This window comes from Neophocaena asiaeorientalis, unplaced genomic scaffold, assembly GCF_003031525.2.
Source record: "Neophocaena asiaeorientalis asiaeorientalis breed wild unplaced genomic scaffold, Neophocaena_asiaeorientalis_V1.1 scaffold490, whole genome shotgun sequence".
In the NCBI taxonomy this organism is placed as follows: domain Eukaryota; kingdom Metazoa; phylum Chordata; class Mammalia; order Artiodactyla; family Phocoenidae; genus Neophocaena; species Neophocaena asiaeorientalis.
The window spans coordinates 2,096,573-2,123,531 of NW_020175079.1; the positions used below are offsets into that span (position 1 = coordinate 2,096,573).

At 43.5% G+C, this 26,959-nt stretch overlaps 1 protein-coding gene across 1 annotated transcript in view; it reads left to right on the forward strand.

Moving 5' to 3' along the window:
- Positions 1-26,959, forward strand: part of LOC112412440 (autism susceptibility gene 2 protein-like) — a 961,342-nt gene that overhangs the window by 933,970 nt on the left and 413 nt on the right. The window contains exon 7 of the mRNA XM_024764131.1: positions 26,771-26,952. Coding sequence (XP_024619899.1) covers positions 26,771-26,952 — 182 coding nt within the window. The remainder of the gene's footprint in view (positions 1-26,770; positions 26,953-26,959) is intronic.

Here is a 26,959-nt window from a genome sequence, read left to right on the forward strand (position 1 = left end):
ATGGACACTTAGGTTGCTTCCACGTCCTGGCTATTGTAAATAGAGCTGCAATGAACATTGTGGTACATGACTTTTTTTGAATTATGGTTTTCTCAGGGTATATGCCCAGTAGTGGGGTTGCTGGGTCGTATGATAGTTCTATTTTTAATTTTTTAAGGAACCTCCATACTGTTCTCCATTGTGGCTGTATCAATTTACATTCTCACCAACAGTGCATGAGGATTTCCTTTTCTCCACACCCTCTCCAGCATTTATTGTTTGTGGATTTTTTGAGGATGGCCATTCTGACTGGTGTGAGAGGATACCTCATCGTAGTTTGTTTTTTTTTTTGTTTTTTTGTGGGTTTTTTTGCGGCACGCGGGCCTCTCGCTGCTGTGGGCTCTCCCGTTGCGGAGCGCAGGCTCCGGACGCGCAGGCTCAGCGGCCATGGCTCACGGGCCCAGCCGCTCTGCGGCATGTGGGATCTTCCCGGACCGGGGCACGAACCCGTGTCCCTGCATCGGCAGGCGGACCCTCAACCACTGCACCACCAGGGAAGCCCCTCGTGGTAGTTTTGATTTGTATTTCTCTAATGATTAGTGATGTTGAGCATCCTTTCATGTGTTTGTTGGCAATCTGTATATCTTCTTTGGAGAAATGTCTGTTTAGGTCTTCTGCCCATTTTTAGATTGCCCACCCCCTGCTTTTTAATGTAAAAGAAAACTGTACCAGAATGAGGTTGGGTGTGTGTGGGGGGGTATTATGTATATTTTGGTGTTGGGTCGGGGTTAGGGGGTGAGCTTGGAAAGGTGTGATGAGTATGGTTGTATGGTAATTTGCCATCTTATCTACTCACTGGAAATAATATTTTCCTTGTTGGACCACTCAGTGAATTAAGAGTTTCCAGGAATAGAAAGTAAAGCCATAGAATAACTGTTAAAAGTCCCCAAGTTAATTTTTCGGCGGTTGTATAATATCTCCCTGAGTCATTTTATTGCCTTTCCAAGATTCTCAAACTCTGTTCATCATTATCTCTGCCTCTTTTAAAAAAGGCAGTGACTTATTAAAGAGGTTGTTACGAGACATAGAAGGACTGCTTTAATGCTTCATAATTATCTAAACTTAAATTTAGTGAAGGCCTGTAAAAGGTTAAGGAAGAAGTGTTTGCTATTTTAAGGTAGTAAGGGAGATAATTATAAGCTTTCAACCCAAGGTCAAGATAAGAAGTAAATCTGAAGGAGGGAGAAGGAAGTCTACAGTCCCTCAGGTGGAAAGCACAGCTCATTCTGAGGGTAAGCGGACCTCTAAGAATAAAGCCCTGCCCCCAAGGAGCACTGAGAGAGATTACCTCTTGAGGCAGGCGCCTGGGAGATGCAGTTGGTTCACTGTTTTTCCTTCGCCTTACTTAGATCTTTCTAAAATCCAGAAACAAACAAAATGAAATTGGCTTTCAAAAGAATGGGGGACATGGCAAATTCAGGTGGTTTGTTCAGAACCTCCCCTCTGTCCTTCCTGTTTGAGAGCAGGAGGGGTGATGAAGGGCAGCAAGAGATGTGCTTCGGGGCCAAGGTTGGGTTTCCAGCCGTGACCTTCTGGAGGGTTGTCCTGTTGGTTTTTTAGGGATGTTACGAGGAACACTTTGGCCTTTGACGTTAGGGCTCTAGTGGAGAGTTTACTTATGAATCAAGTTAATGCCGGATGCATCGACCTGTCTTCATCATGCCCTGTGTCAGGGGATGCATCTCTATCTTAAACATTGTTTTCCCTAGAACTGAAGCACACGTTGGCTTTCCTGGGGTGCTGTTGTGTCTTCCTGAGATCCCCCGCTTGAAAAACAAAGCACATGGGGGCAGGCAAATAATAAGTCATCAGAATGCCTGTTGAGAAGGGAAAAGAAATAGAGCTAAACAGGCCATGTTCCGTGCACTTTGAGGATGACCTGTTTGACCCAAATGGAGAGAACCACAAACCTTTGAGAGACAAGAGACTTAAGAAAGGGAAGTTCCAGAATTAGGAGGCTAAACATTAGTTTATCCAAGTTAATTTGGAAGATTAGATCAGTTACAATCAAAATTCTTCATTTGATTAGCAGCGGGGAGGGGCAAGTGAAGTGTGGATTTGAAAAATCTATAAAGAAGGAGGAAGTAACTATTTCTATTTTTATTTATTTATATGCGTGTGTGTGTGTGTGTGTGTGTGTGTGTACCTGTAATACTTAGAATATGATGATATCGTTAAAAGACCATTAAGTTACAATCAGATTATCCAAAAACAAATCCTATTTTCACATAAAAATTTAGTATAGGATAAAAGAGCCTTTCTAAATCAAAGCAGAATGGGAGGAAAGATTATTCAACAGATGGTTAGATCTTTGGCTCACACCAGAATAAATTTTAAATGAACTAAAGAGTCAGAATTGCTACCAAAAAAAAAGCCAGTAATAAAAATCTATAGATCATATATATATTATCATTTGTTTAGGAATAGTCATTATGAAGAATAGATGTTGGAATAAAAGTTAATTATGGTGCCAAATGATAGAAAGTATGTTTTGAAGGGAAAGACGAAATAACAGGCATGCTTTATTGCCGACTGTTTTAGCAGTTGCGAACAGGTATTTTTGTGTTCAGTCCTCCAAAATCAATGGTGCGGTTGGATTATTTGTGTAGAGAAAAATGTACTTATATATGTTTTAAGTGAAGTTCATCCCTATTTTTTTAAAATGTCAGGTCAGTGCTTTTTATGTATAGTTGTTAATCCATCCAAATAGAAATGATTTAAGGAAGGATTTATTCTGATTGATGGAGTCATTAGTTGAAAGACCTTGCCTATGGTGCTGAGAACACCGGGTAGGAAAGGCTGGGCTGTAATGGGAATGAGAGATGTCTAGCTGTTCATTACATTCCTGAAGCCGGTTTATCAGAGTTGTATTTCCTGTTTCATGTACTTGGGGGGAGATTGTCTCCACAAAGTGCATCTCTGACTTAGATCTAGACATAACCTAGATTGATTGCACAATAGAGTTATAAATGCACCCTTGCTTCCCCAGTGCCTGACCTCCTCACCTCTGCATCCTCCTTGTAAATCACCGGCCTTCACGAGCACCCTCTCAGCAGCTGTATAAACAGAGAGGAGTCGTCTTGTTGCCCGCTGCAGTCTCCCTGTTAGCCAAAAGTTTTACTTTCTCCAATGCTGCATGTTCTAGTAGTATCTATAGAGTAAATTCTGCATAGTCCCTAGAATTACAGTGGAATCAGAACTTCATATTTCAGGTCAAAAAGAACTTATTTATTTTTATGAATTTATTTTATTTATTTTAATTTTGGCTGCGTTGGGTCTCCGTTGCTACGAGCGGGCTTTTCTCTGCTTGCGGCGAGCAGGGGCCACTCTTCGTTGCGGTGCGTGGGCTTCTCGTTGTGGTGGCTGCTCTTGTTGCGGAGCACGGGCTCCAGGTGCGCAGGCTCAGAAGTTGTGGTGCACGGGCGTAGCTGCTCCGCGGCATGTGAGATCTTCCCAGACCAGGGCTCGAACCCATGTCCCCTGCATTGGCAGACGGACTCTTAACCACTTCGCCACCAGGGAAGCCCAGGAATTTATTTTTGAAGGCCGGTTCGCTCTATTATTTGTAGTATGAGATGGAAGTTGCCCGACCTCTTGTATCCTATTCTCATTTGTGTGTGATTTTTTTTTTTTTTTTTTTTTTTTTTTTTGGGTTGCGGGATCCCGGACCGGGGCACGAACCCGTGTCCCCTGAGTCGGCAGGCGGACTCTCAACCACTGTGCCACCAGGGGAGCCCTCATTTGTGTGTGATTTTTGGAGGAAGGGATAGTTGCCAGATTGGGCTGACATGCATTTTTCTTTACTGCTCTGCCATGATATACCTTCTCTGTTATCAAGGAGTGCACAGGATGTTGAAATGACCTAAAATCCAGAGGGAAGGAGTAGCCAGGAGGAGAGGAGAAGCCCATCTCTGTTTCAGAGCCCTTGGGCTTCATAGTTAACCTTGAAGATGGAGAAAGGTCATTGCCCATTTTATCGATATTGTGATCAGCAGTAAAATATTATAATGTAGACAGACTATTACACTGGAGCCAATAAGCAATAAAGAGAAGCATTTTAATATACAAATTAATTAGATTTTAAAATTTAGGCCGTAGGAATGAACAAAGTCCTCTGCTGAAGGCTTCTACTGAAGACGTTCTTAAAGCAACTTTTGAAGAGATGAAAAAAGTTCAGAGACTGAAAACTGAGATGAAGAGGTGTGGCCGAGTTGTCCTTAGACTCCTGAGTGCAGTTAGGAGACTTTGAAACTTTATGGGCCTTTCTGCCATCTTTCCTGGGAACTAGGAAGTGAAGTCTTCCCAGAAGGCCAGGCCCAGAGGGAAGTTACAGACATCAAGTTGGAAACGTGCGAACGTCCCGTGGTGCCAGTTCTCTCCTGTACATGAGGAGACAGGGTGGGAGGGAAACAAATGACCATTCTCACTGCTTTTCTTCCTGCTGCTAAAACCTGTAAGTCTAAGGCTGTCTTCTCTGACTGGTCAGGGGGACAGGTGTTCCCGCTGGAGCAGATGGACAGGCTCCATGGAAGCGCTTAGGTAATCTTCTTGGCGCACACTAAGTTGTTGTTTTCTTCCTTAACATTTTGGGCTTATGACATACATATGTGTTTAAAGCTGTGTGCTGGGCCTAAGCGGCTGGTGGAGTGAGTCGACCTTTTGAAAGTTACCTGCTACCTGTGAGGTACGTGGCCAGCACGTAGAGAGGCAGTGTGAATCCCTGTGCGGAGGCCCGGGGTGAAGCTCAGGGGATGGCACTGGCCTGTTGGGCTCTTGGCTGCACAGTGCAGGGTTCCAGGCTCAGTCCCTGCGGAAGTGGGGACAGTCCAGGGGGGAGAGGTCGCCTCGTGTGCTAAAGTGGTTATTCCATCACATTTCTCACCACGGGAAAGGTGCGACGTTGGAACTTTAATTGTGCGGTTTGTCTAGTCACTTAAGTCCTTAACAGTCTGGAATGTACTTGCTCAAATAGAAGGACATTAATATGGTGTAAAATGTCTTTTCCACGTTTTTATGGTACATGGAGTGTGTGGCGTATTCCAACCCACTTCTTTGTGGAAGCCACACCTGCTGGGAAAGTTTGAATCTGCTCTCTGTCACTCTGGTGATCTTTCCTGTTCTGCGTTGGGCATCCGGTTTTAGAGAAATTTCCGAGCAGCGCATCTTCTGGAAGGATCACGCATATTCTGGTGCTGCCAGAACAAGGGATGCTTCGTGCGTCTTTTTCTGTCTTCCCCACACACCAGTCGTGGAAACATCACACAGAAGGAAGGGGGTTTGGTGCTCCCACTAGAAAGTCTCGGCCAGAGGCAAATCTCGATCTGCTTCTACCAGCTCCTCACCTTGAGTCAAAATGAACTTTCCTTTCGGGGGACCTCAGTCTCCAAAGGAGAGCCTCTGGGCCTCTGCCAGAGCAGCAGCTTCAGTGGAGAGAAATATGGGGGTTCCACACAGGCTCCCCCTCCCCCATGGCCCTACCGCCCTCATAGAGGTGTTCCTTGCAAGGCTCCAGGGGAGGAAAGGAGAATGCAAAGTCTTTGGCTGGTGGGAGCACGATACAGGGGTAAGATCGTGGATTGGTTACCTGTGAGTACGCTTCCTGACCTCTGCCTTAGGCTTTTTTTTTTTTTTTTTGCGGTACGCGGGCCTCTCACTGTCGTGGCCTCTCCCGTTGCGGAGCACAGGCTCCGGACACGCAGGCTCAGCGGCCATGGCTCACGGGCCCAGCTGTTCCGCGGCATGTGGGATCTTCCCGGACCAGGGCACGAACTCGTGTTCCCTGCATCGGCAGGCAGACTCTCAACCACTGCGCCACTAGGGAAGCCCGTTATGCTTTTTTGTTTGTTCTGTTTCATAGATTCTTTATCTGGTTAAAAGAGGGGCGGGGGCGGGGGTCAGACAGCATGACATCAGTGATGTGTCTGGCTCTCCAGTTATGAATGGAGAAGAATTGTAACGTGCCCAAAGTCACAAAGTTCAATTTTAGTAACTTGAGTCATAGAACCTTTTGGTTGGAGGGAGGTTCGAAAGGTGGTCTAGACTTAGCCGTTTGTCTGATGATGTGTGACTCTCCGATGTGTGGCTCCCTTGCCAGGTGGTCACGAAGCCCAAGCCGGAACCCCCCACCTCCACCCTCCACCCTCCGCCCTCCACCCAGAAGCCTTTCCGGGAGCGCTGTTCTATCTTTGGGCAGCTGTAATTGTTAGAAGAGTCTCCTTAATGCTGGGCCCAAGCCTGTTCCTCGTGTAGCTGTTCCCCTTGGGGCCATGCAATACAAGTCCACTTCCTCTTCCAAAAGACAGCCCTTCAAATACTGGAGGGGACAGCAGTGTTCCCTGCCTGCAGCCACCAAGGAAACGTGGCTTTGGTTCTGTTCATCGCCCTCTGGATTTGCCCCGGCTTCTGTGCAACCCCTTCAGAGGAAGGTTTGCCAAGCCTGCTTCTCCTGCCCTGGCTCACTCCGTGCTACCATCCGTACTCTCTCATCCGTAGACGTTTGTGTTAAGACAGACAAAACTTGCGTTCGAATTGCCTTTGACCGACTTGGAGCTTACTGCAAAGTGAATGCAAATAAAAGAAAGGAGAGGCAATGCTCCGTAGTCCTGAAGGTTTTAGGTATACATTTAACAATTGGTGCTATTGTAGTTGCAGGTTTTTCTTCTCTTTTAACCCATCGTTTCAGCTTGTTAAGCTTTGGGGATTTATATTTCTGTCATTAAGAGTTAGTCCGTCCTTCCTTTGTGATTTCAGAGGACTCCGTGATGCCTTTATTAGAGCTTTCACTACATTGCATTATAGCTATTTGTGTCTTTCCTCCATTCAATTATGAGTTCCGCCACGATAGTCATCCTTACCGTTTTTCTCTTCTCTCTCCAACACTTAGTTGTTGGTAAGTGCTTAATACATTTTTGTTGAGTGAATGAGTCAAAAATATTTGCTTTCTCAACTTTTGCATATTACAGATAACTTAATTGATAAGTAACTTGAAGAGGGCAGTACCCAAAAGCCCTTTTTGCAGCCCGCCAGACACTTTCCCCTGGACTGACTGTTGACCTGTTCTTTGACATTCTTTGTAAGATGAGGTTCGTTCTGTCACAAATTCACTTAACTGTATAGTCAGTTCTGCTGGAACGTTACAGACGTGTTCCTGAAAAAAATCACTGTGCTATCCTATGCACAACAGAACAATTAAAACTACAGGACCTATGGGGAAAATGGGTTAGAGATGCACAAATTTCATCACTAACAGATTTTTTTTTTTTAAGACAGGAACCTTACAAAAATAGTAACTTAGTTTTACACACGTTAAGTGGTTAAGAAATACATAAGTCGTGTGGTAGTTCTATTTTTAGTTTTTTAAGGAACCTCCATACTGTTCTCCATACTGGCTGTATCAGTTTACATTCCCACCAACAGTGCAAGAGGGTTCCCTTTTCTCCACACCCTCTCCAGCATTTATTGTTTGTAGATTTTTTGATGATGGCCATTCCGACTGGTGTGAGATGATATCTCAGTGTAGTTTTGATTTGCATTTCTCTAATGATTAATGATATTGAGCATTCTTTCACGTGTTTGTTGGCAATCTGTATATCTTGTTTGGAGAAATGTCTATTTAGGTCTTCTGCCCACTTTTGGATTGGGTTGTTCGTTTTTTTGATATTGAGCTGCATGAGCTGCTTGTAAATTTTGGAGACTAATCCTTATACCCTGAGAAAACCATAATTCAAAAAGAGTCGTGTACCACAATGTTCATTGCAGCCCTATTTACAATAGCCAGGACATGGAAGCAACCTAAGTGTCCATCATCAACAGATGAATGGTTAAAGAAGATGTGGCACATATATACGATGGAATATTACTCAGCCATAAAAAGAAACGAAATTGAGTTATTTGTAGTGAGGTGGATGGACCTAGAGTTTGTCATACAGAGTCAAGTAAGTCAGAAAGAGAAAAACAAATACCGTTTGCTAACACATATATATGGAATCTAAAAAAAAAAAAAAGGTCACGAAGAACCTAGGGGCAAGACGGGAATAAAGACACAGAATGGAGTTGAGGATACGGGGAGGGGGAAGGGTAAGCTGAGACAAAGTGAGAGAGTGGCATGGACATACATACACTACCAAATGTAAAATAGCTAGTGGGAAGCAGCCTCATAGCACAGGGAGATCGGCTCGGTGCTTTGTGACCACCTAGAGGGGTGGGATAGGGAGAGTGGGAGGGAGGGAGATGCAAGAGGGAAGAGATATGGGGATATACGTATATGTATAACTGATTCACTTTGTTATAAAGCAGAAATTAACACACCATTGTAAAGCAGTTATACTCCAATAAAGATGTTAAAAAAAAAAAAGAAAGAAATACATAGTGCTCCAATAAATGTGGCATTTACCTTGAAAAGGGCTTGAAGTTGGCTTGTGGACGTGGATGTTGGAAGGATCACAGCCTGTGAGTTATCTTGAATTGGTGGCAGGAGGGCTGTCTGAAACCGGAGGGGAAGTCGTGGCACCTGGTGTGGATGGGTGGGACTCAGGGTACGTGGTGCGCTGAGGTCGCTGGTGGGGGTTTGAAGTTTGTATGTTCATTGTGCTCCCGTGGACTCGGTTCAGCTGGGTGCCGTTTTCTGCATTCACCTAGGGTTTCTTGAAGACAGAATTGCACATAAGCAAACACGACATTCACATCGGCACAAATTCACACTTTCAAAACGAGCGTTAACAGCCGCCCCAGTTTCTTCATTCTGTTGTTCACTCGATCAGTAAAACGTCGTTTGCTTCTTAAAGTATTCCAGGCACTGGAAATATAAAGATGCAGAGGATGGAATACCTGCGCACTCTCAAGAAGCTCCTGATCTTAAAGGCTAACTTATTTTTTACCAGGAGGAATGACAATAAATGTTAAAGAGACAGACTTGACTCATCCAGACATTTTCCAGAGTCTCCTCCAGCCAGGAAACTATTTTATAAGTCTGGTCCCTTGTTACCATTAGCAGGTTTCTCTAAAATCTGCAAGCTAGAGTTTGAATGGCTCTTACTTTTCGGTTAGTGTCTGTTTAAGAGATAGTTTTTGTAGGATCGGCAGAGCAAAGACTTGGATTGTGCCCATCCAGTTTTGGGTTTAAAAATAAAATTTCACTTCATATGTACATGTGTGTGATTTGTTGATGGCCTTAATTGAAAACAGACCAATGTGGCAATATAGTCACAGACCCTTGGAACTAGAAGGGTCACCTTCTCTTTGATTCTTTGATTCATTTGAGGAAGCCAAGGCTCTGAGAGGTGAAGTGATTCACTCAAAGTCACTTGGTTAATTAGTGGCAAAGCCAGAACTTGATTCCAGTTAGTTTTTGAACTATAGTATATTGCCTCTCAAAATTATGCCATAAGGGAGATATAAGTTCTGTTCATTTAGGGAGAAATCTACACCGAACTTCCATTATTTCCACTTGTCCATCTATTTATTGAGTTTCACGAATCCAGTTACTATTCGTAATAGGCTTCCCATTGTTTTGTTATTGTTCTTTATAAAATCTGGTACTACACAAACTCACCAAGGTGCATCTTCTCCAGACTCTGCGCTCTGTAATTACATGTCTTTGTTAGGGCAGACAGAAAATTGCACTTCTTTGTACCTAAAAAAGATTTAAGCATTTGCCATGAATTGATCTGGGGTTTTGAGGGGGTAAACACCCCCCGGTTATGTTTGTGGAATTTGTGGTGCATTCCAGAGGATTAAGATGTCATTGCCTCTAGTCAAGACATGCTTTCTTTTCCAGTTGGTGGGTTCTATTCTGTTTATATCTGTTCCCCTCATCCCAGCCCCCATCGCTGACCATTTGGAAAATTGTATCTGAAGTACACCTTTGTGCCGGGTCCACAGTTTTAACTGGGGCCCTCATGACCCATTGACTTTGGCTACTTTTACTGGGAGCAATAGTCATTTCTAGTGTTCAGGAATTTGAAGCAAAGGATTCGGGTAACACCTCCAAAGATCAGGAAGAGATGGTTAAAAATGTGAATGATAACTTCCCCCTCCTCCTGTTTTTTTGCAAGAGAAGAGATGAGTATACTTTGAGCCCTTAGTGTTTGCAAAGCATTTTCAAATTGTTCTCACTTTTTGAAAGGCCCTGGGAGATTTTTTTTTCCCCTCAGGGGATATTTGAATTCTAGGCCCAATGCTTTTTCTTTTTTAAAATAAATTTATTTATTTTATTATTTTATTTATTGTTTCTGGCTGCGTTGGGTCTTCGTTGCTGCGCGCGGGCTTTTCTCTGGTTCCGGCGAGTAGGGGTTGCTCTTCATTGCAGTTTGTGGGCTTCTCACTGTGGTGGCTTCTCTTGTTGCAGAGCACGGGCTCTAGGCACGCGGGCTTCAGTAGTTGTGGCTCGTGGGCTCTAGAGCGCAGGCTCAGTAGTTGTGGTGCACAGGCTTAGTTGCTCTGCGGCATGCGGGATCTTCCAGGACCAGGGATCGAACTTGTGTCCCCTGCACTGGCAGGTGGATTCTCAACCACTGCACCACCAGGGAAGCCCTAGGCCCAATGCTTTGAAAACACCAAACTCTAACTGGAATCATTTGTCCTAAGTGTGATTGTTGGGAGAAAGTAGTTTATTGATCTGAGTAAGTCAGTATCTAAAGAAACATAACCAGTGTCAGTAATTAAAAATAGATCCTCCAGGGGTGAATGACGTGTAGCCATTTGTCTGTGGTGAGGTGGGCATGCTTCTCTGTGTAGTGGCCTCTGAAGCCACCGAGGTTACAGGCAAGCATATTCCCGATTTGGGGACATTAGAGTAATACCCACTGTTTTATCTTGCTCTTTCTACGCTGCCTTTAAGGTCAGGACTTCAGAATGGCCTTGAGTTCTGGTTTAGGATTGAAAACCTTCCTTGGCACCTTTAAATTCAGTTAGCCAATATGGCTTCCATGCACACGGGTGGGTGTAGCAAGCCGACTGTTAAGTCCAACGAGGCTGCAAGGTGCGTGCCGTTGTTGAGACCCACGAGAGGGCGGGACAGTAGTGAGCTGAAGAAGATGACATTGGAAACAGCAACAAGAACTCTAAGCCCCTGTCATTTAGGCTCTGACGATCTCTTTGTGTCTTTGTTAGTTGAAGTGCCTGCGTCCCTCGTGGGAATCATCACTTGGCAGTGGTCTGCAGTCCTCACAGGGCTGACTTTCCCCCGTAGGAAAACCTTTTACCTCTCACGGAGTCAAGATCTCATATTTAAGCGGTGCTTGTGGTCAGGTGAAGGAGCAGAGTTTATTCCAGAATCCCCCGTCTAACTGTTCTTAGGTAAACACATATCCTGTCTTCCTATCTTTGGAGGGTGATCCTCCAACTTCCATTTCAGTGATGCACTTCCAAAGGAAAATTGTGATTTGACCATTAAATTTTCAATTTGTGAATCTTTCTTGCAGCTTTAAAAAAATTAACTCTTATCCTTGGCTTTATTGGAGAAGTCCCTATTTTGTAAATCTTTATTTCATGATCTCCCAGTTTGATTTATACCGTGTGTGGGTGTGTTTCCTAGTTGTATTTGGCAATCAGAGATTTTTATCGTACCAGACCAAAACCCGTCTCTCCCCCCTCAACCGCGTGTACTTTGGACTCTGTCATTGTTCAGGTACCATTCTTTCTAGCATTCATTGCTCCTTGGTGTTTCATTGCTATGTAATTTTTCTATTAAGTTTTTAGCAGTTTTCTTTGGCTAATTTTAAAAAATTGTTTACTTTGTTTTTTCATAATGAATGTACTAAGCTGATTGCACAGTTATTTGACTTTGTATCATGTTTCTGGATTTAAAGCCAGTATTCTGTTGAAAATTGAAATACTGTAGAAGGTGAAAAGTAAAAATCCTCTGACACTTCCCCATAACTGTCCCCCAGGCTAAAAACTGTTTATATTTTCTTGTTTATTTTTTCAATACACATAAAAGTAGACTTGTACTCATAAAGATTGTAGACTACTTTATACTTATTTTTAAATTTTATTTTTTTGACATATAGTTCATTTACAATGTGTTAATTTCTGCTGTACAGCAAAGTGATTCAGTTCTGTGTGTGTGTGTGTGTGTGTGTGTGTGTGTGTATATACACACACACACACATTCTTTTTCATATTCTTTTCCATTATGGTTTGTCCCAGGATATTGAATATAGTTCCCTGTGCTCTACAGTCGGACCTTGTCATGTATCCATCCTATATATAATAATTTGCATGTGCTAACCCCGAACTCCCCCAATCCCCCGCCCCCCTTGGCAGCCACAAGTCTGTTTTCTGTGTCAGTGTGGTCTGTAGACTACTTTAGATCCAGAATGTAGACCATAGGCAAATACCTAAAGAAGCTTTACCTACCTTTGATTATTAATATATATATATATATCTCCTTTAACATTACATGCTTTTGATTGCCCTGCTTTTTTGTTATGCAAAAAACTCCAAAACTGTTAGAATCTTTTATGATTCAAAATAGAACATTAGTTTTATTATATATCGAAAATGGATCCTTACGCTTCATAATGGCTTCCAGTTATTTTGCATTTGTTTGTGTTATATACTATTATTTTATTGCAGTATAATGAACAATTACAGAAATGACTCCAAAGAGACATGATTTTTCTGGCTTATTGTGTAATTGTTTATTGAGTATTTTTCTCATTATAGTGATTTTTTTCCCCTTTTGAATTGCATATATAAAGAAACTTGCTTAGATTTTGTAAACTGATTATTATGTGGCTAAAGAAATCAAATATTTTTCAAGTGCTCACTCTCTGGAAGGCATTGTGTTTAGGATTGACTAAATGGAACGATTTTGAGATCCCTCATCCTCTTCTCAGAAAACTAGTTGTATTAAAATACCAATGACAAAATGTAGCACATGCCTGGGAAGTCCCACAGTCATCAAGCATCTAGAATAGAAGTTCATCAGAGGGCTTGGGTGGTTGCCAGGGGCTGTGGTGACTGCAGAAGGGTTAGCGAGCCGGTGTGACTGCAGCAGGACTTTGGCAGGTGGCATTCAGAAACACTGGCGTGTGTGAGAATGGAGAGAGCAGAGCACGAAGCTTTTGGATGGTGGGTGGCCAGGAGCAGAGGGAAAGTGCAGCAGGGGCCATGGTGAGCGGTGGGGGTCTAGTCTAGGTAAGATGAGAAGCCACTGGAGAGTTTAGTTTATTTTTTAATTGAAGTATAGTTGATTTATAAGGTATTAATTTCTGCTGTACAGCAAAGCCATTCAGTTACACACATATATACATTTTTTATATTCTTTTCCATTATGATTTATCATAGGATATTGAATATAACAGTAGTTCCCTGTGCTAAACAGTAGGACCTTGTTGTTTTATATACAGAATGGTCTATATAAAAGCTTCCATCTGCTACCCACAGCCTCCCACTCCATCCCTCCCCCACCCCCTCCCCCTCGTTCTCTACGTCCATGAGTCTGTTTCTGTTTCGTAGATAGGTTCATTTGTGTCATATTTTAAATTCCACATAGAAGTGATATCATATAGTATTTGTCTTTCTCTGTCTGACTTACTTCACTTACTATGATAATCTGTACTTGCATTCATGTTGCTGCAAATGGCATTATTTCATCCTTTTTTATGGCTGAGCAGTATTCCATTGTATATACGTACCACGTCTTCTTTATCCATTCATCTGTCAATGGACATTTAGGTTGTTTCCATGTCTTGGCTATTGTGAATAGTGCTGCTATGGACATAGTGGGGCATGTATCTTTTTGCGTTAGAGTTTTGTCTGGATATATGCCCAGGAGTGGCTAGATCATATGGTAATTGTACTTTCAGTTTTCTGAGGAACCTTCATATTCCATAGTGGCTGCAGAGAGTTTTAAACAGGGGATTGACAGCATGATCTGATTTATATTTTAAAAGCTCACTCAGGCCACTGAGGAACAACAGATTCTGTAACCGTTGTTTTCTTTGTGTTAAATGGAGTTATATAAGCAGTATTCACACCCAGCCACTGATTACTGTTAAGGGGGAATGAAAACAGGTTGATCTGTGGTTCTGGGCTTCAGTGATGGGGACGGAGGATCCAGAGTTGGAGTGGGAGGGGATGGGCTTGATTGTAGTCCTGTCGAGCTGGGGATGGAGATGTAGGACAGCTAGGCAGACTTGGATGGTCCTCTAGCAGTTGAAGAAGAAACAGACGGATGCCATATTACCTTCTGTTTTGAAAACATCTCTGAACATGAAGTTCAGGGATTTGCGGATGGGTTTACGTCATTGTGACAGTACGTGTCCCAAGTCTCAACTTGGTTGTCTGAGAGCATTTGGAGGCACTACTGTTCTGATGACTTACTCCAGCTCCATCTCTATCCAAGGACAGTGATAATTTCCTGCTCTTTATTTCTAGAGGGTGATTTTAAGCATTTCAGATTAGAAAGGTGACTCAAGCAGAAAGGCAGTTTCGGAGCCCAGAGTGCTAACCTTACACCATGGATCCTAGTGGGGTTCCAGTTTCTAATAGGCTGATGTCATCCCCGTCTTCACGGCTTTCCCAAACCTTATGGACACGTAACTTCAGATTTTATACTTGACCATATTTCCTTTTTCTGTGCTAAACTGAGGATAGTGAAGTAATGACAAGTGATGAAATAATGGCAAATGAAAATACGGCAAGAGATTTTTTTTTCCTACCAAGTATTCATTACATGGATCGTTTATAGAAAGTCAATTTAAGGATTGGTTGACTTATCCTTTGAAAAAGATAAAATATTTCAAATATAGGGAAGAGCACAACACTGCCCCTCAGTCCGTTTTTCAAAATCTCTTTCTTTTTTTTTTTTTTTTTTTTTTTTTTTTAGCGCCACCAGGGAAGCCCCAAAATCTCTTTCAACTTCACAAAATCACAGCTGGGAATGAGCGGATTTACTTCTTTTGTTCCTAAGGAGAGTTATATCTGTAGTCATCTGGGGTAGGGATTCTTAGTTTATAACTCTTTCGGATGTGGCATTGATTACAATTTGTACACATCAAGGAGATAGTGTTTATTAATCTACAGGTGAAATGTTTTAGAAGATCGGGTTCTGCGAAGGTCAAGGAAAATAAAGAAATGATGTTCTCCCAAGGAGTGTGCCACCAGTACCTTATTTGGGAGCTCATGGGATCTCAGAAGTCATCTAGTCCAGGCCCCTTCCTATTCCACGACTAACTCCTCAAAACTCTTGTCACGGTCATTCAGTGTCCTCTTGGACACTTCCAGTGAAGAGCAAAATAGAACATTAGCTTGTTTCCCTGTACGGCAGCCCAGTCTGTTTCGGGCTGAAACCTTCTTCTACAGTTATGTTTATGTCCTTTGGTCCTGGTTCTGCCATACCATTCACAAGAGACCTACTTCCTGTTCTTTGTGACAACCATCAGGTCCTTCAAGGCAGCTCATGGCCGTGCTTTGGGCCAAGACTCTCTAATTCCCTGTTCTACACAGTGAGTGATCCAGGGAACATGCATGGAGCCAGGATGGGAAGCATCACCACAGATGAGAGCTCACTGTTGCTGGTCTTCGTGACTATGTTCCATATTGGAGGTGCCTCCTGATTTGGTGGATGATGCAGCCACCACCCACCATCCCACCCGAGGAAGAGTGGAGACAGTTACTTCCAAGCGTGGGTCTTGGGAGATGGAGACACGGAAGAATTGGCAGCCTCATGAATGGCACCCCTCAGCTATGGGGCTTCCCGAGGCTCTTTAACGCTCCCAGCAGTGCTACAGAGCAGTGCTTTGCAGACTTGAACGTGCACATGGATGGGGGCTGTGAAGGTAACTTCCTAACAAGACCCTAGGTGATGCTAGTACTGCTGGTCTGTGGACCACACTTGGAATAGCGAGGTTGTGGAACACATCAGAATCATAGTATAAAACGGAGGACAGTTTGGGACCAGAAAGGCCAGAATTTACTCAAAGAAGCTGTCAAAGTCCTCTTTTCTCTGCTTCTCCTCCTTTAACTAAAGAATCACAGGCTCCATGATATCAGGAAAATCGAAGCCGTCACGGATTCATGGTAGCAGCCTCTGGTGCTCACACATAAGCTAGTCAGACAGATGGCAGGCTGCACAGCACCCAGGCCCCATGGGTCACAGCAGGTTGTTTGAACAGACTCGGAAGGAGTTTTGTGCTCCGTCCTCAGGAGTACAGACAGGCATGTCTGGATGCTGGCAGTGCGTTCATTGCCAAAAGATGCGAGACATTGTCCGAGGCAAAGCCCACTTCTCAAGGGCGACCTTTGAGATCAGGACAAGAGTGGTTCTTGGAGTTTTCCAACCACTCTCTGGGGAAACACTGCTTTTAGGATTTTTGGTGATGCTCTACTAGTCACCAAGTGACAGCTGTGTGAACTGGTAGAAAAATGACTGAGGTCGCTGATGTCCCTCCTGGGTACTAACCCCCACCCCCACCCCGAACCCTCCGCGGCTCTCTCGGCACAGGGAGAGGCAGGGCGGAGTGGTCCATGTGCTTTGGTGTCTGTGATTCTTTCTTCCCTTCCCTCCACAACAGAAAGACTGAGTTGCCAATGTGAGAAATGACAAAAGATTTGCCTCACTCCTTCCTACTAGAGTAACTTGAGACGTTCCTTTTGACGCCCTGACGCTGACAGGAGGGTAACTTTGAGGAAATCCATACAGGGCTGTCTTGTAATACAGGTGACTCCCTTATTTTAGAGGGATGAAGTGTGCGTGTTCTCGCAGGCTCTGCAGCAGTGGTGACCGGAACCTAGGGCAGCCTTACCTCGGCTGGCACACCGCACACCACAGCCCTGCATGCAGAGGGTTAGGAAGAAACCTGGGGGTGGTGAGGATTTGTGTAGAGGGCCGGGGAGCCAAGGAAAAGCCTGGGATAGACTAGATGGATATTCCTACCTGCCAGCGTCGCAGACCCCACCCAGCCTCTTTACTAAACAGTCTCAGCGATTGTCTAATCTGTGCCTGAAATCAGATGACACACAATCAGAGCGTACAAAGCAGGAGGGTAGCGTGACTGATCGTATTTCAGTAGGTCTTTGGTGCTGGCGGCTTTTACCTTTGTCTTTGAGAAAACAATCTCTGGTAAATTACAAAGTGTTGAAAATAGGGTTTAACCTAGAGCCAGTCACTTGCCAACTTCAGTGGGTGCGTTAAGCTTTCCAAGGGTGAACATTATTAGCTAGATGCCTCATTCCATAGCCCGCCAAAATATCATATAAGTATTGATACAACGGACATGCACAGATCCCAGAAAACTTGCTTATTCCGTTAAGAGACAAAATGGCAAGGACACATTACACCAAAGAATTGTTTGCTTCAGAAGGTGACCAAGGGCAGGGGACCCTCACAATTATTGCCCCTTCTGGCTGCAGACGTGAAGCCCTGAGCTGAAGGTACTCGAAGTTAGCAGTGGACGGCAGTACAGCGAGGAAGGCGGCAGATCTATAAATAGATCTGTGAGCCTCTATGAGTTTGACAGCTTTTGAGTCCTCGTTTGTACTTAGTAACGAAAATACAGGAAGGAGGGCTGCCTTTAGAAAGATGACATTCTTTTTTTCTCCCCCATATACTCACTTGCTTGTTCTTAATGTGAAAGGCAGGATGATTAGATACTAGAAAGACTTTTTTTTTTAACCAGACATCTGAAGGTATAATTCATTGTCAGCGCCTTGATCCCACCTCTTGGAAAATTTCCAGAATAAGCAAAGGATCTGTCTTCTTCTTGTCTCCGAGTGTCAGGAATGTGTCCTGCGGCTTTTACCACAGCATCGGCCTCGCTCAGGAGCGAACATGTTTGGTTGAAAATCCTTTTAGAACCTTCCGTTGTTGGGACCCCTGTACTGACATCCAGACACAGAAGCATCAGGTCAGGTGTTGAGTGCACCCTGGTTTTAAGAGTAGTCGTGCTTGGGGTGAGCACACGCAGGGTCCACAGTGTCACGTGGGCACCTGGTCAACAGAGGAGGCTGACGAGCACAGGCGGGGAAGCTGAGACCCACGGCAGGGGGTGGGGGCAGAGGCAGAGAGACGCCGGCGAGGGAAACCGGGCGGGAGGTGATCTTGGCCGGAGAGGCCTGCTGGTGAACATTGAGGCTGGTGGGAGGACGCAAGCAAAGATAATGGGAGTGTGCCTTTGAGGCCAAAACACGAAATCCTGGGCTTTCTCCGAAACTGGCGTTTGGAGTTTTTGCAGTGTTCTGGGAAGTGATTGGAGATTTCAGCCTTCATACCTGGTTAGGTCTCTACATAGCCCAGAACACAGTTCACTTGATTTGAGCCTAAGACTGATCCTTGGAGCCAGTGCAGCAGGGAGTGTTACAGATAAAGTGCTTTACCGTGGATAACTCTGAGCTTCTCTGTGAACCTTGCAAATAACAAACACTGAAGTTGAAGGCCACAGGTTTCCAGACTACTGGTTCATGTGTTTTTCCTCTCTGTTCTGCGTCCTCAAGCACCAGCTCCTGGAAGGCAAGGGCTGTTTCTCATTAACGTTTGTATGCTCAGGACCTGGCACGCTGCTGGGTATATGAAGTGATTCGTTTTGCCCTGTATGAAATGAAAACATGAGGCGAATTGTATACGACCTTGACATTCCTGGGTTTTTTTAAAAGACTTTAATGCCCCCATCTCCACCACCAATAGATCACAGCCTCTTTCTCTCGTCCTGATTTTGGTCCTTCATCAACATGGTCCTTCATTGCTCTTATGTGCCAGAGGCTACAAAAGAAATAAAATGTTTGCAAGCCCAGGTTGACCTGTAAGGGTGCCTTGTGCTGTAGGCGGAAGCCATTCCTGTGGGCTCTAGTCTGAACAGCCAAGGTTGATACTCCCCCGGAAGGCAGTCTTCGGTCGTAAAGCATCAGGAACATGGACATCCTCTTCAGGACGGATGCTTGTTGGTGTGAGGGTTACTAGGAATAAACTTGAATCAGATCTAAGTTCACTCAACGGCAGTCTGTTGACTTTTCTTTAACCCCTGTCAGATTAACCCCTGTCCTAGGTTAATCTGGTGAACTCAATGCTATCCAAACTAGCCTCTCTAAGAACAGCAGCCTCTAATCTGTCGGGCTCCACACAGCTTTCCCCATGGTCTGCTGGTGTTTTGGCAGATGCAATGGCTATTCTTTCCTACTTAGGATTCTGCTTTTACTAGGAACCCTGGAGGCCCTGAGAGGTTTGCAATGCAGACTTCAGCCCAGAGCTTAGCCTCCCGGATGGTAATTAATGTTTACACAAAATGACAAGCCCAAAATGGAATCTCTTTGAGCCCTGCCAAGCACCCATCATTCCCCTGATTGCCCACTCTTGCAGTGTTTGAAAATTAATTTGCCTTGAACAAACAGTGGGCTTTCCTCAATTTATTTGTACAGTTTCAGTGACCGCGAAGGAAGAGCTGCAAGACTGAATGTCATCCCTCCATTCGTTCAATTCATTCGTAATTGAATCTGCTGATGGCACAAACTGGTCTCTGTTTAATGATATGAAGAAAAGAGGGAGAAGAGGAAAATAAAGAGAAGTGTAGGTTAGAGAAGGTAGATTGTTTTCGGTCAGACACCATTGGCGTGTAGAGTTTTAGAGACGGCACCTAAAACACGGGGAGAGTTCAAAGTATTGGTGAATGAGTTCAACAGTGTGGTTTTCATTTTAGTAAGTATATACAAAACATGCAGCCTTTGCTAAAAAGGAGATTTTGCCTGAGGTCACAGAATAGACAACAGAAAGTGTGTTTAAGGAATGGATATTGCTGGTAGCTTGAAATAATTGCATGTAGATTCATAGAAATCTGATGCTTCCCTATATTTCTGGGCTGTTTGGTGTTGAACATTTCAAGATTTATTGATGTTCCCATTTTTTGATTTAAAATTTGGGTTTTTTTTCTTATTTGGCTACAATCTTCATTCCTTCTATGTGGTGCGATTTCTGTGGCTCTTCCATGGGGACAAATAAGTAGAAAAGCTAGCTAGAAGATAGAATAATGTAAAAATAGGACCTGTCCAAACATTCAGATACAGATGGATGGATGGATGGGTAGATACATTGCCTAATGGCCAGTGCCCCACAAGGTATTCGTGATGCCTTTCAGGCTCGTTCATTTTTGCTACAATAATGACCTTATAGTGGGTAAACCCTCTTAGGGCTTTCTAATCGAGTGTAAAGACCAGAAGCACTGAAACGTGCCTTGGGAGAGCTTGTCTCCTCCCCCCCCCCACCATTCCTTCTGTGTCATCAACGTTCACCATTTCCTTTCTGTTCAAGTACACCAGTTAGAACCAGTTAGAAACATTGAGGAGTTGATGAAAGGCTAATGCATACCATATCCTATCCTCATTTCTGAGAGAAAAATACTTATCTGTCCTCTGGGTGAAGAGCTTTTCTAAAATCTCCATCCAGTAGGTAAGGCAGTTTCAAGAAACTTTTGAACAGTCACTTTCCTGGTTGACTTCTTTAGATGGTGGAGATGTATTGTCCATGACGGAACTCTTTAAAAATATAATCCCTTTCTTTTATAATAATAATACATATTCACTATAGAAAATTTGGAAAGTTTAAAAAAGCACAAATGTAAAAAATTGAATCAATGGTTATTTCTGGCTGATGGGATCACAGTTAACATTTTTTCCCCTTGATATCAGTTTATTTTTCTTGTTTCTTCAAGGTAACAGTTGCCATTTTGATGCATATCTTTCTAATCTCTTTTTTGTACATACATGTATGCATTTATATAGATAATTTTAAATATTGAAACCATATTGATAAAAGTGTACTTTATTTTACTTAATAGTAATTTTGTCACGAAATATTTTCCATGAAATTAAATCTTTCTACAGTAGTTTGGGGAACACTGATCACTTACTTATTTTGCACTATACATTGTAGAAAGCACTTAACATGACTTTTTAGTTTCCACAACAACCCTTTCAGATAGTTATTGCATTTTTGCAGTAAGTTGCTGGACTTCTAGAAACAGAGCAGTCCATCACAGGGACATAATGCATCTAATCTCAATCCCACCACACCCAGCTCCCTCTTTGTGTAATGTAAGAACTATTTTATAGCACACTTTTTTTTTTTTTTTTGGCTGCATGGGGTCTCCGTTGCTGCACGCATCCTTCTCTAGCTGTGATGAGTGGGGGCTACTCTTCATTGTGGTGTGTGGGCTTCTCATTGCAGTGGCTTCTCTTGTTGCGGAGCACGGCCTCCAGTAGTTGTGGCCCACAGGCTCTAGAGCACAGGCTCAGTAGTTGTGGCACACCGGTTGAGTTGCTCTGCAGCATGTGGGATCTTCCCAGACCAGGGATTCAACCCATGTCCCCTGCATTGGCAGGTGGATTCCCAGCCACTGCACCACCAGGGAAGTCCCTATAGCACACTCTTATTTTTTAATTTCTGGAGTGAAATATATGGTTAATATGCTTATCTGCACACATAATTTTTAAATGTATATGAAGCCTTTAATGAAATGTAAAGGAGAAACAAATAGAAGGTAGTTTATAGTAACATAATATGTTTTAAGTACGTAGATGCCTGTTTGCATTAGAAGACAACGAAAGGTCAGATGCTTGAATCTGTACATAGAAGCACAGCTGTCGTGGTAATTCACATACCAGGATCAGCCTTATTACCACTGATGTCATGATTTTCCCAAGTGATGAACAACTCAACAATAAGACGTAACACAGCAGATGCAACAGCATACAACAGTTGCATTCTTAGAAAACCCAGTGTGTATTAAAGCCATGTGGAAAATTATTTTGTCTTTCTTTGCAAAAACAGGTTCTAGGTTTTTCAGCTGCACAAATGTTCAGTGGGACTTTAGAAAGTGAACCACGATACTATGTGTGGTTTACCTTCATATCATGGTACATCTAATCTCCCTGAGAGCCACTAAATACCCTCCAGTCATTGTGACAGCCAGACATACTCCAACAGACTTTGAAAACTCCCCCAAGGGGTAGTCTCCTTTAAGAGCTCCCTCTTCCATGGCTTAACCTTTAACTTCTCTCTCTTTCTCTCCCCTCTCCGTCCCTCCTCTCCTCCCCACTCCCCTGCCCCGCCCCCATTTATTTTATTTATTTATTTACTTCTTTATATTTATTTTTTGAATCATAAAACACCCTAGAACGTAGATTCTCAAAGCATTTGGGGAGGTATGTTTCTGAAAGTTTATAGGCCCTATAATTTTCTTGTTAGGTTCGTTCCCAGGTGTTACATGATTTTGGTTATTGTAAAGCGTATTCCTTTTTTATTTTATTTTCTCTTCACTATTGCTGGTGTGTAGGAAAGCGACTGATGTTTGTGGCTTTTATTTGGATACCTTACTGAGCTCCCTTATTAGTTCTCATATTTTTTCAGCTGGTTGTCTATGTTTTCCAGAGAGATAATTATATTTTTTGCAAACAATAGTTTTGCCTCTTCCTTCGGTTGTAGGTTTGCTGTTGGTCTTCAATTTAAATGACAGGAATCGTTTGCTTCCTGTAGGTTTAGTCCACATTGTCTAGAACACAAAATGCACCTGGTACCCTGTTTTGGTTGAGGGGGTGTTGATAGGGAGTCATTTTTCAGTTTACTTTTATGATCGGCTTTGTTTGTTTCTTTAAGTCAGTTTTAGTCATTTATATTTTTCATAAAATCCATTTTATTGTAAAGTTATTAGTATAAACGTGTGCTTTCTGTTTTCTTATTTCATATAAAATATACTCTCCGTGCCTATTAGTCATACCACTATTCGAATTTCCAGTTTTGTTTGCTTTGCTTTTTTTCCCCCTTGTTCAGACTGTTTTTAAACATAAGACCAGTTTAAAAATTTTCATAGGTAACATGATCACAGGATTCGAAAGTTTAAGTATGCATGTATGTAGACAGTAAAATACCTCCCCCTCCCCCAGTCCTCTGTCTCTCCAGTTCTCACTCCTCCTCAAGCCCCCAAACAGGTAACTCACTGCTGTTGGTTTCTTGGGTATTCTTCCAGAGCTGCTTTATATATAAAGTAAAATTTAATACATTTTCTTCCTTTTTTTTTTTTTTTGCGGTACGCGGGCCTCTCACTTTTGTGGCCTCCCCCGTTGTGGAGCACAGGCTCCGGACGCGCAGGCTCAGCGGCCATGGCTCACTGGCCCAGCTCCTCCGCAGCATGTGGGATCTTCCCGGACCAGGGCGCGAACTCGCGTCCCCTGCATCGGCAGGCGGACTCTCAACCACTGCGCCACCAGGGAAGCCCCCTTCTTCCATTTTTTATAAAAGCTAGCATATGCTCTACATTGTACATATAGAGCTCCTCATTCACTTGTACAGCTGCAGTCTTTTCCACTGCATGGATGTACCAAATCCATTTGTAACCAGAACCCTAATGATTACATTTGAGTTGTTTCCAAACGGGCGATTCAAATCGTGATGTTGTCCCACTGTGTTTATAGACCAAATTCTTACTCATCAGTTCAAGGGAACTCCATGAGTTTTTTGGCTAAATGTTGCCACATTGCCCTCCACAGAGGTTATAGGGTTTATATTCAACTAGTAAAGTAAAAGAGAGTCCAATTTCCGCAGGGAACTTGTATCCAATTTGAAGTAAAAATCAAGCACATTTTTCCTAGTCTACCCTTACAATTTTTTTTAAGTATTGTGTTTGAGTCAAGTTTCTTGAGATATAATTTACATGCAGTGCATTCAGCCTTTTTACTGTATAGTGTAATTCAGATTTGCATATCTTTTATTTATAAGCATGATGTTATTTTTATAAACACAAAAGAGAAATTTTAAAACCCCAAAATGTAATGAAAAAAGCTTCTAAATAAGACTCGTCAATTTGCACGTTCTTATTTCTTTCGCCTCAGCACATTCCATCTTTTGGCAAATTCAGAGCACACTGAGCGATACCAAAAAATATATATTTTTTTTAATGTGTTCTTGCCAGTTTTGGAGAAGCTCAGTAAGACAAGTGGACTGTCAGGACGGAAGAGCTTAACTGGGAAGACGCATTTATTGAATAATTGAAAAGGAAAATCATTGCCAATTAGCCACAAAAATGCATGAGGCCGAGTCTGTGCCTCACGAGACCCGTGCAAGTGGGTGATCGTAAAACTGTTTCAGCCCCAAAGTTCTTACCAGCCTTCCAACCTGTCGGCTGCCTTGGTCAGTAGGTTGGGGCACCAAGTGTTGGTGGATTGACGATAGCTTTCAGATTGAGCTGAAAGGCCGTGTTCCAGCGACAATTTGTAGCTTTCCTAACCCTTTGCACTGTCTGTACTTAAATATTTTAACTGAATCCTGGATTTATCATTACCTGTTTTGTGTTAGGGGGCAGCATTGTGTAAGCCATAGAAAAGTCACTTAGTGGTGGCAGAGTTAGCACTAGAACTCTGCTGTCTGGTTTATTCAACAGCAAGCAAGTTCCTTAACTTCTCTGGGCTTATTCCCCATCTAGTCGAAGAGGGTTGGATAACATGCTTGCTAGCTACTCACAGAACGGTCTAAGCATCAGCATCACCTGGGAAATTCTCAGAATGGTGGACTCTGGAGCCCTGCTCACCCCCAAAGCTGCTGAATCCGAATCTACATTTGAATCTGATCTTCGGGGCTTTCTTATGCACGTTAGAGTTTGAGAAGTGCTGGGATGGTCTCCCAGATTCTGGTCTTCTTGCAAAATTCTGTGATTCTCGGCTTCCCAAGCCAGTGGTTCCCTACAAATTTGTAGGGTTCGCTAGAGAGGTTTCGGTCTTACCGGTGTACCTTGTTGATCGTCAGGGATGGCAACACCGCCACAGTCTCAGCACCACTCCTCTGACTCTAGCTGGGTTTGGGTTGGTCCTGAGACGGTAGGACAGCAGAGGAAACATAAGCGCCAACTCTGCCTTTATGGAGCCTTGGGAAGCGAGCCCAAGCCTGTACTGTGCCGCCTTTTTTTGTGCTGTTAGAATTTCCGGGGTGTTAGTGCTTTCTGCCCCAGACCTAACCAACCAGCCTGCATTATGTGAAGCCTGTGGTTTTCAGTGAGCTCGTATAATTGCTTGCTGTGGAAAATCTTGTGAAAATGGTAGAAAAAAATGAAAAAGGAGCAGAGCCAGGATCCCTAGAGCTGGGTGTCTGCAGATAAAGGGTCTTCCTTTGTGTTGTAGGAGTTCTTCTTGTGGCTGAAGGGGGTCTGTGTCCACATCAGGAATCTTGTTCTCTCTCAGCCCTCAGGTTTTGGAAATTCATAAAATGTCAGCTTATCATAAGCAGAGATCTTCCTAGCAAGGTTCTGAAGACAGCACTGGAGAGAAACGTGTGTGAGTAGGACGTCAGAAGTCTAGAGTTGCTTTTCACCAGATGCATCAGATGCTTTATCCTTTCGTACCTGAGCCATGTGAAGAGGGGGCTTTCTTGGCATCCTGTTTGTGTAATTGTTCCACACTGTCTATGGGACTTAAGGAGAGCCAAGTTCATATTAGCTAAAAACGTGGTTTGCTTATAAGCCCCCCATTTGTTTCTACTTTTGTGCATATTACAGGTTTGATCTGTTTTACCAGAAGAACACAAAAATAATGGATTGCTTTGATGCAAATTCCAGGGAAGAAAAAAATGACATGTGTAGATGCAAGAGGACATCAACAGAAATTAATAGGACCAGTGAGAATACCATGTATTCTTCATACTTGATAACAGTGAGATTAGAAGAGAAAGTTCATGCCCAAAGTAGTTCGTTTAGGAATACCCTGAAACACCACCCTCATTTCAGAGAATATTGTGATCTATCCTCTTGCAGTTTCTAAGCTGTGTAATAACAAAAGGATGGATTTTTTTTAAGCGCAAAAATGCAGGAAAGGTAATTTTTTTCCCTGCAATGTATGCAAAAGTACTTACTCATAAATCAGTCCACCTCTTTGTATTTAATGCCATATTTGTCTTTCATTATTCTGTTAGAGGATTGTATGGAGTTTGACTTACGGGGGTAATCAGGTAACCCCTATACTAGATGTGGCATGGATCTTTTGACCCTTGGAGGGAAGCATATCTTTTAAATTCATATAGGAGCATCTGTTGTCTACATTTCATTAGTGACTGTAGAATTTGACTTACATTTCACATCTAGGCTTGGTCTCAAGTCCAGCATCACACCCCTTGTCCTCACTTGGCTAAGGACTCCTCCAGTGGTCCAGAGGGAATTCTTTAAGAACTCAAGCATGTGTAGTTGACAGTAAATTGGTCTAAATTCACGTTTGCACCTTCGATCTCAAAGCCTGGGATCATCCATAGGAGGAGAAAGCCTCGGCGGTAGGAGGCCTGACGTTTGACCGGAAGTTTAGCCCCTGCTAAACAGAAAATTATTTCTCCAAATGTCAGGCGGGCTCCGTCAGTCAGAATGGAAAGGGGGAAGGAGGCCAGGCCGATAAGAGACATCTGTGGGGCTAAATAACTTTTGCTTCGTGTGGCTACTGCAAACACTTCTCCTCTGTGTAGTCAAGAAGTATGTTTGTTTTAAAAGGAGAATCAACTTGTTGGCTCTTGTTTCTGAATTTTGCCGCACAAAAGGCTTTGTCAAGGTTAAGGGACGCATTCGTTTTTCAGAGTCTGGTGGCTTCAGCCGCTTCCTGGAAGGCAGCCTTCTCTGGCTGGTGGGCCTTTCTCCCCCAGGGACACGGCTGCTCCCAGCGGTAAAGACAGGACAGCACCGGGGACGGCCCAGTGGGCACAGATGACTCGGGCCCGGCGTTGGCTTCCACTCACGCACCTGCCTGTGCTTTTCTTCTCTCTGCTCGCCCCGCACAGATCCGGAGCTCGGTGTCGGCGCGCTACCCCAACACGACGGCCGCGATGCGGGGCCCATTGTCCCCAAGATTTCGGGTCTAGAGAGGAGCCAGGAGAAGAGCCAGGACTGCGGCAAAGAGCCCATCTTTGAGCCCGTGGTGCTGAAGGACCCCCGCCCTCAGGTCCCGCCGCCCCAGCCCCAGGCGGAGC